The sequence below is a fragment of the Aphelocoma coerulescens genome, unplaced genomic scaffold (genome assembly GCF_041296385.1).
Source record: "Aphelocoma coerulescens isolate FSJ_1873_10779 unplaced genomic scaffold, UR_Acoe_1.0 HiC_scaffold_377, whole genome shotgun sequence".
Classification (NCBI taxonomy): domain Eukaryota; kingdom Metazoa; phylum Chordata; class Aves; order Passeriformes; family Corvidae; genus Aphelocoma; species Aphelocoma coerulescens.
The window spans coordinates 47,054-60,294 of record NW_027183720.1 but is presented as its reverse complement, the minus strand read 5'-3'; the positions used below and the strand labels follow the sequence as shown (position 1 = coordinate 60,294).

The window sequence follows — 13,241 nt, the reverse complement described above, 5'->3', positions numbered from 1 at the left end:
GGGGACGGTGTGGGGACACAATGGGGACACGGTGGGGACATGGGGACGGGGTGGGGACACGGTGGGGACATGGGGAGGGTGAGGGGACACGGGGATGGTGTGGGGACACGGGGATGGGGTGGGGACACGGTGGGGATGGGGTGGGGACATGGGGATGGTGTGGGGACACAATGGGGACACGGGGACGGGGTGGGGACACAGGGACGGGGTGGGGACACGGTGGGGACACGGTGGGGACACGGTGGGGACATGGTGGGGACATGGTGAGGACACGGGGACAGGGTGGGGACACGGTGGGGACACGGTGGGGACATGGGGATGGGGTGGGGACACAGGGACATGGTGGGGACATGGCGACGGGGTGGGGACAGGGGGATGGTGTGGGGACACAATGGGGACACGGGGATGGGGTGGGGACACGGGGATGGTGTGGGGACACAGGGATGGGGTGGGGACACAATGGGGACACGGGGATGGGGTGGGGACACGGGGATGGTGTGGGGACACGGGGATGGGGTGGGGACACAATGGGGACACGGGGATGGTGTGGGGACATGGTGGGGACACGGTGGGGACACGGTGGGGACATGGGGATGGGGTGAGGACACGGGGACATGGTGGGGACACGGTGGGGACACGGGGACACAGTGGGGACACAGGGAGGGTGTGGGGACACAGTGGGGACACGGGGACGGGGTGGGGACATGGGGATGGGGTGGGGACACGGTGGGGACACGGTGGGGACATGGGGACGGGGTGGGGACACGGTGGGGATGGTGTGGGGACATGGGGATGGGGTGGGGACAAAATGGGGACACGGGGACGGGGTGGGGACACGGTGGGGACATGGGGAGGGTGTCAGTTTTGGGGTGATCTTGGGGTGATTTTGGGGCGCTTTTGGGGTCAGTTTTGGGGTGGTTTTGGGGCACTTTTGGGGCACTTTTGGGGTGGTTTTGGGGCACTTTCGGTGTTGGTTTTGGGGTGATTTTGGGGTGGTTTTGGGGCACTTTCGGGGTCAGTTTTGGGGTGATTTTGGGGCACTTTCGGTGTCAGTTTTGGGGTGGTTTTGGGGCGCTTTTGGGGTCAGTTCTGGGGTGATTTTGGGGCACTTTCGGTGTCAGTTTTGGGGTGATTTTGGGGTGCTTTTGGGGCACTTTCAGGGTCAGTTTTGGGGTGGTTTTGGGGCCATTTTTGGGGTGGTTTTGGGGCACTTTTCGGGTCATTTTTGGGGTGCTTTTGGGGTCAGTTCTGGGGTGGTTTTTAGGTGGTTTTGGGGCACTTTTGGGGTGGTTTTGGGGCACTTTTGGGGTCATTTTTGGGGCACTTTTGGGGTGATTTTGGGGCATTTTTGGGATCAGTTTTGGGGTGATTTTGGTGTCAGTTTTGGGGCACTTTTGGGCTCATTTTGGGGTGGTTTTGGGGCGCTTTTGGGCTCATTTTGGGGTGGTTTTGGGGCGCTTTCGGGGTCAGTTTTGGGGTCATTTTGGGGTGGTTTTGGGGCGCTTTTGGGGTCAGCTTTGGGGTGATTTTGGGGTGGTTTTGGGGTCAGTTCTGGGGTGGTTTTGGGGCACTTTTCGGGTCATTTTTGGGGTGCTTTTGGGGTCAGTTCTGGGGTGGTTTTTAGGTGGTTTTGGGGCACTTTTGGGGTGGTTTTGGGGCACTTTTGGGGTGATTTTGGTGTCAGTTTTGGGGCACTTTTGGGGTGATTTTGGGGTGCTTTTGGGGCGCTTTCGGGGTCAGTTTTGGGGTCATTTTGGGGTGGTTTTGGGGCGTTCTCGGGGTCAGTTTTGGGGTGATTTTAGGGTGGTTTTGGGGCGCTTTTGGGGTCAGTTTTGGGGTGGTTTTGGGGCGCTTTCGGGGTCAGTTTTGGGGTCATTTTGGGGTGGTTTCGGGGCGCTTTCGGGGTCATTTTTGGGGTGATTTTGGGGTGGTTTTGGGGCGCTTTCGGGGTGATTTTGGGGTCCCACCTTGGTCCACGCCGTTGATGTAGAAGTGCAGAGCGTTGTTGGCCTTTCGGGTGAGGCCGATGTGATCCCCCTCCTGCGGGGACACACGGGGTCACCCCCACCCCAAAATCGGGGGGACACCCCCCAAAACTGGGGAGAACACCCCAAAATTGGAGAAACCCCCCAAAATCAGGGGGAACCCCCAAAATCGAGGGGAAACCCCCATAAATCAGGGGGAACCCCCCAAAATCGAGGGGAAACCCCCCAAAATCAGGGGGAACCCCCCAAAATCGAGGGGAAACCCCCCAAAACCAGGGAGAAACCCCCCAAAATTGGGAGAACCGCCCAAAATTGGGGAGAAACCCACCCCAAAATCGGGGGGAAACCCCCCAAAATTGGGGAGAACACCCCAAAATTGGAGAAACCCCCCCAAAATCGAGGGGAAACCCCCCAAAATTGGGGAGAACACCCCAAAATTGGAGAAACCCCCCCAAAATCGGGGAGAACCCCCCAAAATCAGGGGGAACCCCCCAAAATCGAGGGGAATCCCCCCAAAACCAGGGAGAACCCCCCCAAAATCGGGGGGAAACCCGCCCAAAATTGGGGAGAAACCCCCAAAATCGGGGGGAAACCCCCAAAATCGGGGGAAACCCGCCCAAAATCGGGGGAAACCCCCCCAAAATCGGGGGAAAACCCCCCAAAATTGAGGAGAAACCCCCCCAAAATCGGGGAGAACCCCCCAAAATCGGGGGGAAACCCCCCCAAAATTGGGCAGAAACCCCCAGAATCAGGGAGAAACCCCCCCAAAATTGGGGAAACCCCCCCAAAATGGGGGAGAAACCCCCCCAAAATTGAGGGGAGAACCCCCCAAAATCGGGGAAACCCCCCAAAATCAGGGGGAATCCCCCAAAATTGGGGAAACCACCCCAAAATTGGTGAGAAACCCCCAAAATCAGGGGGAACCCCCCAAAATCGAGGGGAAACCCCCCAAAATCAGGGGGAACCCCCCAAAATCGAGGGGAAACCCCCCTAAACCAGGGAGAAACCCCCCAAAATTGGGGAAACCTCCCCGAAATTGGGGAGAAACCCCCCCAAAATCGGGGAGAAACCCCCCAAAATCGAGGGGAAACCCCCCAAAATTGGGGAGAACACCCCAAAATTGGAGAAACCCCCCCAAAATCGGGGAGAACCCCCCAAAATCGGGGGGAAACCCCCCCAAAATCGGGGGAAACCCCCCAAAACCAGGGAGAAACCCCCCAAAATTGGGGAAACCCCCCAAAATTGGGGAGAAACCCCCCCAAAATCGGGGAGAAACCCCCAAAATCGGGGGGAAACCCCCCAAAATTGGGGAGAACACCCCAAAATTGGAGAAACCCCCCCCAAAATTGGGGAGAAACCCCCCAAAATTAAGGGGAAACCTCCCAAAATGGGGGAGAAACCCCCCCAAAATAGAGGGGAGAACCCCCCAAAATCGGGGAAACCCCCCCAAAATCGGGGAGAACCCCCCAAAATCGGGGGGAAACCCCCCCAAAATCGGGGGAAACCTCCCCAAAATTGGGGAGAAACCCCCAAAATCGAGGGGAAACCCCCCAAAATCAGGGGGAACCCCCCAAAATCGAGGGGAAACCCCCCCAAAATCGGGGGAAACCTCCCCAAAATTGGGGAGAAACCCGCAAAATTGAGGGGAAACCCCCCCAAAATCAGGGGGAACCCCCCCAAAATCGAGGGGTAATCCCCCAAAATCTGCTCCTCAAGGGAGGGGAGGGGTTTTGGGGCCACCCCAAAAATTTTGGGGGGGTCTGGGAAGGGAATTTGGGGGTCCCAAATTGGGTTAAGGGGGCAGATCCCAAAATCTGGGGGAATTTGGGGGGAAAATTTGGGGTCCCACATGGGAAATTGGGGGGGGGGGGTTATCCCAAAATTTGGGGGGTGGGGGGGGGGGAGATCACCCGGATTTTGGGGGGACCCCAAAGGAATTTTGGGGGAATTTGGGGTGAAAAAGGAGAAATTTGAGAGGAAAATGTCCCAAATTTGGGCAGCCCAGGGAGGTTTTTTTCGGGGATTTGGGGATTTTGGGGGGTTTTTGGGTTCCCATAATTTTGGGGTGCCCAGAGCGGATTTTGGGGTTCCCAGGGGTGGATTTGGGGTGGATTTTGGGGGAATTTTAGGGACCCAAAAGTAGAAATTGATGGGGTGGAATCACCCCGATTTTTTTGAGATTTTGGGGTTTTTGGGGTTTTGGGGTTCCCATAATTTTTTGGGGGATTTTGGGGTTCCCATGGGTGGATTTGGGGTGGATTTTGGGGTGGATTTTGGGGGAATTTTAGGGATCCAAAAATAGAAATTGATGGGGTGGAATCACCCCGATTTTTTCACAAATTTGGGGATTTTGGGGGTTTTGGGGTTCCCATAATTTTTGGGGGATTTTGGGGTTCCCAGGGGTGGATTTGGGGTGGATTTTAGGGTGGATTTTGGGGGAATTTTAGGGATCCAAAAGTAGAAATTGATGGGGTGGAATCACCCCGATTTTTTCACAGATTTTGGGGATTTTGGGGGTTTTGGGGTTCCCATAATTTTTGGGGGATTTTGGGGTTCCCAGGGGTGGATTTGGGGTGGATCTTGGGGGAATTTTGGGGGAATTTTGGGGGAACTTTAGGAATCCAAAATAAGAAATTGATGGGGTGGAATCACCCCGATTTTTTACAGATTTGCGGATATTTGGGGGTTTTGGGGTTCCCATAATTTTGGGGGGGATTTTGGGGGTCCCAGGGGTGGATTTTGGGTGGATTTGGGGGAATTTTGGGGGAACTTTAGGGATCCAAAAATAGAAATGGATGGGGTGGAATCACCCCGATTTTTTTGAGATTTTGGGGATTTTTGGGGTTTTGGGGTTCCCATAATTTTTTGGGGATATTTTGGGGGTCCCAGGGGTGGATTTGGGGTGGATTTTGGGGGAACTTTAGGGATCCAAAAATAGAAATTGATGGGGTGGAATCACCCCGATTTTTTTACAGATTTTGGGGATTTTTGGGGTTTTGGGGTTCCCATAATTTTTTGGGGGGATTTTGGGGTTCCCAGGGGTGGATTTGGGGTGGATTTTGGGGGAATTTTGGGGGAATTTTGGGGGAACTTTAGGGATCCAAAAATAGAAATTGATGGGGTGGAATCACCCCGATTTTTTTGAGATTTTGGGGATTTTTGGGGTTTTGGGGTTCCCATAATTTTGGGGGGGATTTTGGGGTTCCCACGGGTGGATTTTGGGTGGATTTGGGGGAATTTTGGGGGAACTTTAGGGATCCAAAAATAGAAATTGATGGGGTGGAATCACCCCGATTTTTTTGAGATTTTGGGGTTTTTGGGGTTTTGGGGTTCCCATAATTTTTTGGGGGGATTTTGGGGGTCCCAGGGGTGGATTTTGGGTGGATTTGGGGGAATTTTGGGGGAACTTTAGGGATCCAAAAATAGAAATTGATGGGGTGGAATCACCCCGATTTTTTTGAGATTTTGGGGATTTTTGGGGTTTTGGGGTTCCCATAATTTTGGGGGGGATTTTGGGGGTCCCAGGGGTGGATTTGGGGTGGATTTGGGGGGGTTTTGTGGGAATTTGAGAGATCCAAAAATAGAAATTGATGGGGTGGAATCACCCCGATTTTTTCACAGATTTTGGGGATTTTTGGGGTTTTGGGGTTCCCATAATTTTGGGGGGATTTTGGGGGGATTTGGGGGGTCCCAGGGGTGGATTTTTGGGGTTTTTTGGGGGGTCACCTGCAGCTCATCCAGGCTGAACTCGCAGTACTCCCGGCGCGTCCCCTTCCCGTTGGTCAGGATCCCGCAGCCGCTCATCATGATGGTCCCTGGGGGACCCCAAAAGCACCTTGAGACACCCCAAAAACCCCCCTGGAGACCCCAAAATCAACCTGGAGACCCCAAAAACCTCCCTGGAGACCCCAAAAACCACCTTGAGACCCCAAAAGCACCTTGAGACACCCCAAAAACCCCCCTGGACACCCCAAAATCAACCTGGAGACCCCAAAAACCTCCCTGGAGACCCCAAAAACCCCCCTGGAGACCCCAAAAACCACCTTGAGACCCCAAAAGCACCTTGAGACACCCCAAAAACTTCCCTGGACACCCCAAAACGACCTGAGGCACACCAAAACCACCCTGGGGTGCCCCAAAATCAACCTGGAGACCCCAAAAACCACCTTGAGACCCCAAAAGCACCTTGAGACACCCCAAAAACCACCCTGGAGACCCCAAAATCAACCTGGAGACCCCAAAAACCACCTTGAGACCCCAAAAGCACCTTGAGACACCCCAAAAACCTCCCTGGAGACCCCAAAAACCACCCTGGAGACCCCAAAAACCACCTTGAGACCCCAAAAGCACCTTGAGACACCCCAAAACCTCCCTGGAGACCCCAAAAACCACCTGGAGACCCCAAAATCAACCTGGAGACCCCAAAAGCACCTTGAGACACCCCAAAACCTCCCTGGAGACCCCAAAAACCACCTGGAGACCCCAAAAGCACCCTGGAGACCCCAAAATCAACCTGGAGACCCCAAAAACCACCCTGGAGACCCCAAAAACCACCCTGGAGACCCCAAAAACCACCTTGAGACCCCAAAAGCACCTTGAGACACCCCAAAAACCCCCCTGGACACCCCAAAAACCACCTGGAGACCCCAAAAACCACCTTGAGACCCCAAAAACCACCCTGGAGACCCCAAATCACCCTGGAGACCCCAAAAACCTCCCTGGAGACCCCAAAAACCACCCTGAGGGACCCAAAACCTCCCTGGAGACCCCAAAATCAACCTGAGGGACCCCAAAACGACCTGAGGGACCCCAAAACGACCCTGGGGTGCCCCAAAATCAACCTGGAGACCCCAAAAGCACCTTGAGACACCCCAAAAACTTCCCTGGAGACCCCAAAAACCACCTGGAGACCCCAAAAACCACCCTGAGGGACCCCAAAACCACCCTGAGGGACCCCAAAACCACCCTGGAGACCCCAAAATCAACCTGGAGACCCCAAAAGCATCTTGAGACACCCCAAAAACCACCCTGGAGACCCCAAAAACCACCTTGAGACCCCAAAATCAACCTGGAGACCCCAAAAGCACCTTGAGACACCCCAAAAACTTCCCTGGAGACCCCAAAAACCACCTGGAGACCCCAAAAACCACCCTGAGGGACCCCAAAACCACCCTGAGGGACCCCAAAACCACCCTGGAGACCCCAAAATCAACCTGGAGACCCCAAAAGCACCTTGAGACACCCCAAAAACTTCCCTGGAGACCCCCAAAACCACCTGGAGACCCCAAAAACCACCCTGAGGGACCCCAAAACCACCCTGGAGACCCCAAAATCACCCTGGAGACCCCAAAAGCACCCTGAGGGACCCCAAATCACCCTGGAGACCCCAAAATCACCCCAGGGCACCCCAAAAACCACCTTGAGACCGCAAAAGCACCTTGAGACACCCCAAAAACCACCCTGGAGACCCCAAAAACCACCTTGAGACCCCAAAATCATCCTGAGGGACCCCAAAACGACCTGGGGCACCCCAAAATCACCCTGAGAGACCCCAAAACCTCCCTGGAGCCCCCAAAATCACCCTGAGGGACCCCAAATCACCCTGGAGACCCCAAATCACCCTGAGGGACCCCAAAACCTCCCTGGAGACCCCAAAACCCCCCTGAGGGACCCAAAAACCCCCCTGGGGCACCCCAAAACCCCCCTGGAGACCCCAAAACCCCCCTGAGGGACCCCAAAATCACCCTGGAAACCCCAAAACCACCCTGGAGACCCCAAAACCCCCCTGAGGGACCCCAAAACGACCTGGGGCACCCCAAAACCCCCCTGGGGCACCCCAAAATCACCCTGAGGGACCCCAAAACCACCTTGAGACACCCCAAAACCACCCTGGAGACCCCAAAATCAACCTGGAGACCCCAAAAACCCCTCTGGAGACCCCAAAATCAACCTGGAGACCCCAAAAACCACCCTGGAGACCCCAAAATCACCCTGGAGACCCCAAAAGCACCCTGAGGGACCCCAAATCACCCTGGAGACCCCAAAATCACCCCAGGGCACCCCAAAAACCACCTTGAGACCGCAAAAGCACCTTGAGACACCCCAAAAACCACCCTGGAGACCCCAAAAACCACCTTGAGACCCCAAAATCACCCTGGAGACCCCAAAAACCACCCTGGAGACCCCAAAACCAACCTGGAGACCCCAAAATCACCCTGGAGACCCCAAAACCACCCTGGAGATCCCAAAACCCCCCTGAGGGACCCCAAAATCACCCTGAGGGACCCCAAAACCTCCCTGGAGACCCCAAAACCACCTTGAGGGACCCCAAATCACCCTGGAGACCCCAAATCACCCTGAGGGACCCCAAAACCTCCCTGGAGACCCCAAAACCCCCCTGAGGGACCCCAAAATCATCCTGAGGGACCCCAAAACCCCCCTGGGGCACCCCAAAATCACCCTGAGTGACCCCAAAACCACCCTGGAGACCCCAAAACCACCTTGAGGGACCCCAAAACCCCCCTGGGGTGCCCCAAAATCACCCTGAGGGACCCCAAAACCCCCCTGGGGGACCCCAAACCCCAATTTCGGGGGCTCTGGGAGCCTCCCCAGGAGCTTCACAGAGAAATTTGAGGAATTTTTGATTTTTAAGGAAATTTGGGGAGTTTTTCCCAGGATTTTGGGGTTTTTTCCCCGGATTTTTGGGGGCTTTTCTGGGATTTTTTGGGGGGTTTTTCCTGGAATAATTTGGGTTTTTTTTTCCCCAGGATTTTTGGGGGGTTTTTCTGGGAGTTTTCCTCATATTTTTTGGGGTTTTTTTTCCCCAAGATTTTTTGGGGTTTTTTCCCAGGATTTTGGGGGGTTTTTCCCAAGATTTTTGGGGGTTTTTCTGGGATTTTTGAGGGGTTTCTTCCCAGAGCTTTTGGAGGTTTTTTTCCCAAGATTTTTTGGGTTTTTTTCCAGGATTTTTCCTAGAATTTTTTTGGAGATTTTTCCTGGTATTTTTTGAGCTTTTTTCCCAGAAATTTTGGTTTTTCTCCAGAATTTTTTTAGGGATTTTTACCAGATTTTTTTGCAGCTTTTTCCTAGAATTTTTTGGGATTTTTTCCCAGAATTTTGGGTTTTTTTTCCCAGGATTTTTTTGGGATTTTTCCCAGAATTTTTTTGATTCTTTCCCCGGGATTTTTTGGGTTTTTTTCCCAGAATTTTTGGGGCTTTTCCCCCGCGATTTTTTGGGGTTTTTTTCCCGGGATTTTGGGGGATTTTTCCCAGAATTTTTCGGGCTTTTTCCCCCAGAATTTTGCGGGATTTTGCCCAGAATCTTTGGGGGTTTTTCCCAGAATTGTGGATTTTTTTCCCAGAATTTTTTCAGGATTTTTCCCAGAAGTTTTTGGACTCTTTTCCCGGGATTTTTTGGGGAGTTTTTCCAGGGATTTTTGGGATTTTTTGCCAGAATTTTTTCAGGATTTTTCCCAGAATTTTTTTGACTCTTTTCCCGGGATTTTTTGGGGTTTTTCCTGGGGATTTTTTGGGATTTTTTCCAAGAATTTTGCGGGATTTTTCCCAGAATTTTTTGGGATTTTTCCCAGAATTTTGGGGTTTTTTCCCAAATCTTTTTCAGGATTTTTCCCAGAACTTTTTGGACTCTTTCCCTGGGATTTTTAGGGTTTTTTCCCAGAATTTTGGGATTTTTTCCCAGAATTTTTTCAGGATTTTTCCCAGAATTTTTTTGACTCTTTTCCCGGGATTTTTTGGGGTTTTTCCTGGGGATTTTTTGGGATTTTTTCCAAGAATTTTGCGGGATTTTTCCCAGAATTTTTTGGGATTTTTCCCAGAATTTTGGGGTTTTTTCCCAAATCTTTTTCAGGATTTTTCCCAGAACTTTTTGGACTCTTTCCCTGGGATTTTTAGGGTTTTTTCCCAGAATTTTGGGATTTTTTCCCAGAATTTTTTCAGGATTTTTCCCAGAATTTTTTTGACTCTTTTCCCGGGATTTTTTGGGGTTTTTCCTGGGGATTTTTTGGGATTTTTTCCAAGAATTTTGCGGGATTTTTCCCAGAATTTTTTGGGATTTTTCCCAGAATTTTGGGGTTTTTTCCCAAATCTTTTTCAGGATTTTTCCCAGAACTTTTTGGACTCTTTCCCTGGGATTTTTAGGGTTTTTTCCCAGAATTTTGGGATTTTTTCCCAGAATTTTTTCAGGATTTTTCCCAGAATTTTTTTGACTCTTTTCCCGGGATTTTTTGGGGTTTTTCCTGGGGATTTTTTGGGATTTTTTCCAAGAATTTTGCGGGATTTTTCCCAGAATTTTTTGGGATTTTTCCCAGAATTTTGGGGTTTTTTCCCAAATCTTTTTCAGGATTTTTCCCAGAACTTTTTGGACTCTTTCCCTGGGATTTTTAGGGTTTTTTCCCAGAATTTTGGGATTTTTTCCCAGAATTTTTTCAGGATTTTTCCCAGAATTTTTTTGACTCTTTTCCCGGGATTTTTTGGGGTTTTTCCTGGGGATTTTTTGGGATTTTTTCCAAGAATTTTGCGGGATTTTTCCCAGAATTTTTTGGGATTTTTCCCAGAATTTTGGGGTTTTTTCCCAAATCTTTTTCAGGATTTTTCCCAGAACTTTTTGGACTCTTTCCCTGGGATTTTTAGGGTTTTTTCCCAGAATTTTGGGGTTTTTTTCCCAGAATTTTTTCGGGATTTTTCCCAGAATTTTTTGGACTCTTTCCCCAGGATTTTTTGGGGAGTTTTTCCAGGGATTTTTGGGATTTTTTCCCAGAATTTTTTCAGGATTTTTCCCAGAATTTTTTGGACTCTTTCCCCAGGATTTTTTGGGGAGTTTTTCCAGGAATTTTTAGAATTTTTTCCCAGAATTTTGGGGTTTTTTCTCAGAATTTTTTGGGGATTTTTCCCAGAATTTTGCGGGATTTTTCCCAGAATTTTGGAGTTTTTTCCCAAATCTTTTTCGGGATTTTTCCCAGAATTTTGGGTTTTTTTCCCAGAATTTTAGGGGTTTTTCCCAGATTTTTTTCGGGATTTTTCCCAGAATTTTTTGGACTCTTTCCCCGGGATTTTTTGGGGTTTTTCCCGGGATTTTGGGGGGTTTTTCCCGGGATTTTGGGGCTCACCTGAGCGCAGGTTGGTCATGGTGGCCGGGTACTCGAGGCTGTTGGGGTTGTGGGCGGTGACCCCGATCTCGATGGACCCCGACCATTTGTCCACCAGTTTGTCAATGCGGATCTGGGGGACCCCAAAAAACCCCCCCCCGAAAAAAACCAACCCCAAAACCACTCAGGACCCCCCTGAAAATCCCAAAAACACCCTAAAAAAACCCCAAAACACCCCAAAAACCCCCCAAAACCACCCAGAACCCACCTAAAAACGCCGTAAAAACCCCCCAAAACACCCTAAAAACCCCCCAAAACCACCCTAGAAAATCCCAAAAACATCCTTAAAAACCCCCCAAAACCCCCTAAAAACCTCCCAAAACCACCCAGAACCCCCCTGAAAACCCCAAACACACCCTAAAAAACCCCAAAACCCCCTAAAAACCCCCCAAAACCACCCAGGACCCCCCTGAAAACCCCAAAAACACCCTAAAAACCCCCCAAAACACCCTAAAAAACCCCAAAACCCCCTAAAAAACCCCAAAACCACCCAGAACCCCCCTGAAAACCCCAAACACACCCTAAAAAACCCCAAATACACCCTAAAAAACCCCAAATACACCCTAAAAAACCCCAAAACCCCCTAAAAACCCCCCAAAACCACCCAGGACCCCCCTGAAAACCCCAAAAACACCCTAAAAAAACCCCAAACCCCCTAAAACCCCCCAAAACCACCCTAGAAAATCCCAAAAACATCCTTAAAACCCCCCCAAAACACCCGAAAAACCCCCCAAAACCACTCAGAACCCACCTAAAAACCCCCAAAACATCCTAAAAAAAACCAAAACGCCCTAAAAAAAAACGCAAAACCCCCTAAAAACCCCCCAAAATCCCACAAAACACCCCCCAAAACCTCTCAGGACCCCCCGAAAATCCCCTAAAAACCCCCCAAAACCCCTCAGGACCCCCCTAAAAACCCCCCAAAACACCCTAAAAATCCCACAAACCCCTCGGTATCCCCCTGAAAACCCCCCAAAACACCCAAAAAATCCCCAAAACACCCTAAAAACCCCCCAAAAAAACCTAAAAATCCCCCAAAACCCCTCAGGACCCCCCTAAAAACCCCAAAAATGCCCCCAAAACACCCTAAAAACCCCTCAGGACTCCCCAAAAAACCCCAAACCCCACAGGACCTCCCTAAAACCCCCAAACCCCCCCAAAAACCCCTCAGGACTCCCCAAAACCCCCCAAAACCTCCCTAAAATCCCCAAAAAACCCTAAAACCCCCCTAAACCCCCCTAAAAATCCCCCCAAAAGCCCAAAACCCCAAAAAACCCCCCAGGACCTCCCCAAAACCCCCCCAAAAACCCCAAAAAGCCCCCAAAACCCCTCAGGACCACCCTAAAAACCCCCAAAAAACCCTAAAAACCCCCCCAAAAACCCTTCAGGACTCCCCAAAAATCCCAAAACCTCCCTAAAAACCCCCCAAAATGCCCTCAAAATACCCTAAAAACCCCCCAAAACCCCTCAGGACCCCCCTCAAATCCCCCCAAAAACACCCCCAAAAAAACCTAAAATCCCCCAAAAACCCCTCAGGACTCCCCAAAAATCCCAAAAGCCCACAGGACCTCCCTAAAATCCCCAAAATCTCCCAAAAAAACCCCTCAGGACTCCCCAAAACCCCCCCAAAAACCCCAAAAAGCCCCCAAAACCCCTCAGGACCACCCTAAAAACCCCCAAAAAACCCTAAAAACCCCCCCAAAAACCCTTCAGGACTCCCCAAAAATCCCAAAACCTCCCTAAAAACCCCCCAAAATGCCCCCAAAAATACCCTAAAAACCCCCCAAAACCCCTCAGGACCCCCCTAAAACCCCCCCAAAAACACCCCCAAAAAAACCTAAAATCCCCCAAAAACCCCTCAGGACTCCCCAAAAATTCCAAAACCCCACAGGACCACCCTAAAATCCCAAAAACCTCCCCAAAAACCCCTCAGGACTCCCCAAAATCCCTCAGGACCCCCCTAAATCCCACCTCAAAATGCTCCAAAAAATTGCAAAAAAATCCACAAAAAATCCACAAAAAAATTAAAAAAAAACCAAAAAATGCCCAAAAAGTCCCAAAAAATTCCCAAAAAGTTCCCCAAATCCCCCAA

At 50.9% G+C, this 13,241-nt stretch overlaps 1 protein-coding gene across 1 annotated transcript in view; it reads right to left on the bottom strand.

The window, feature by feature from the left end:
- LOC138101638 (neuralized-like protein 4) overlaps window positions 1-13,241 on the bottom strand; it is a gene marked incomplete at its 3' end in the record, with an annotated part of 67,355 nt that overhangs the window by 31,865 nt on the left and 22,249 nt on the right. The window contains 3 exon segments of the mRNA XM_068999408.1: window positions 1,968-2,040; window positions 5,712-5,800; window positions 11,111-11,222. Coding sequence (XP_068855509.1) covers window positions 1,968-2,040; window positions 5,712-5,800; window positions 11,111-11,222 — 274 coding nt within the window.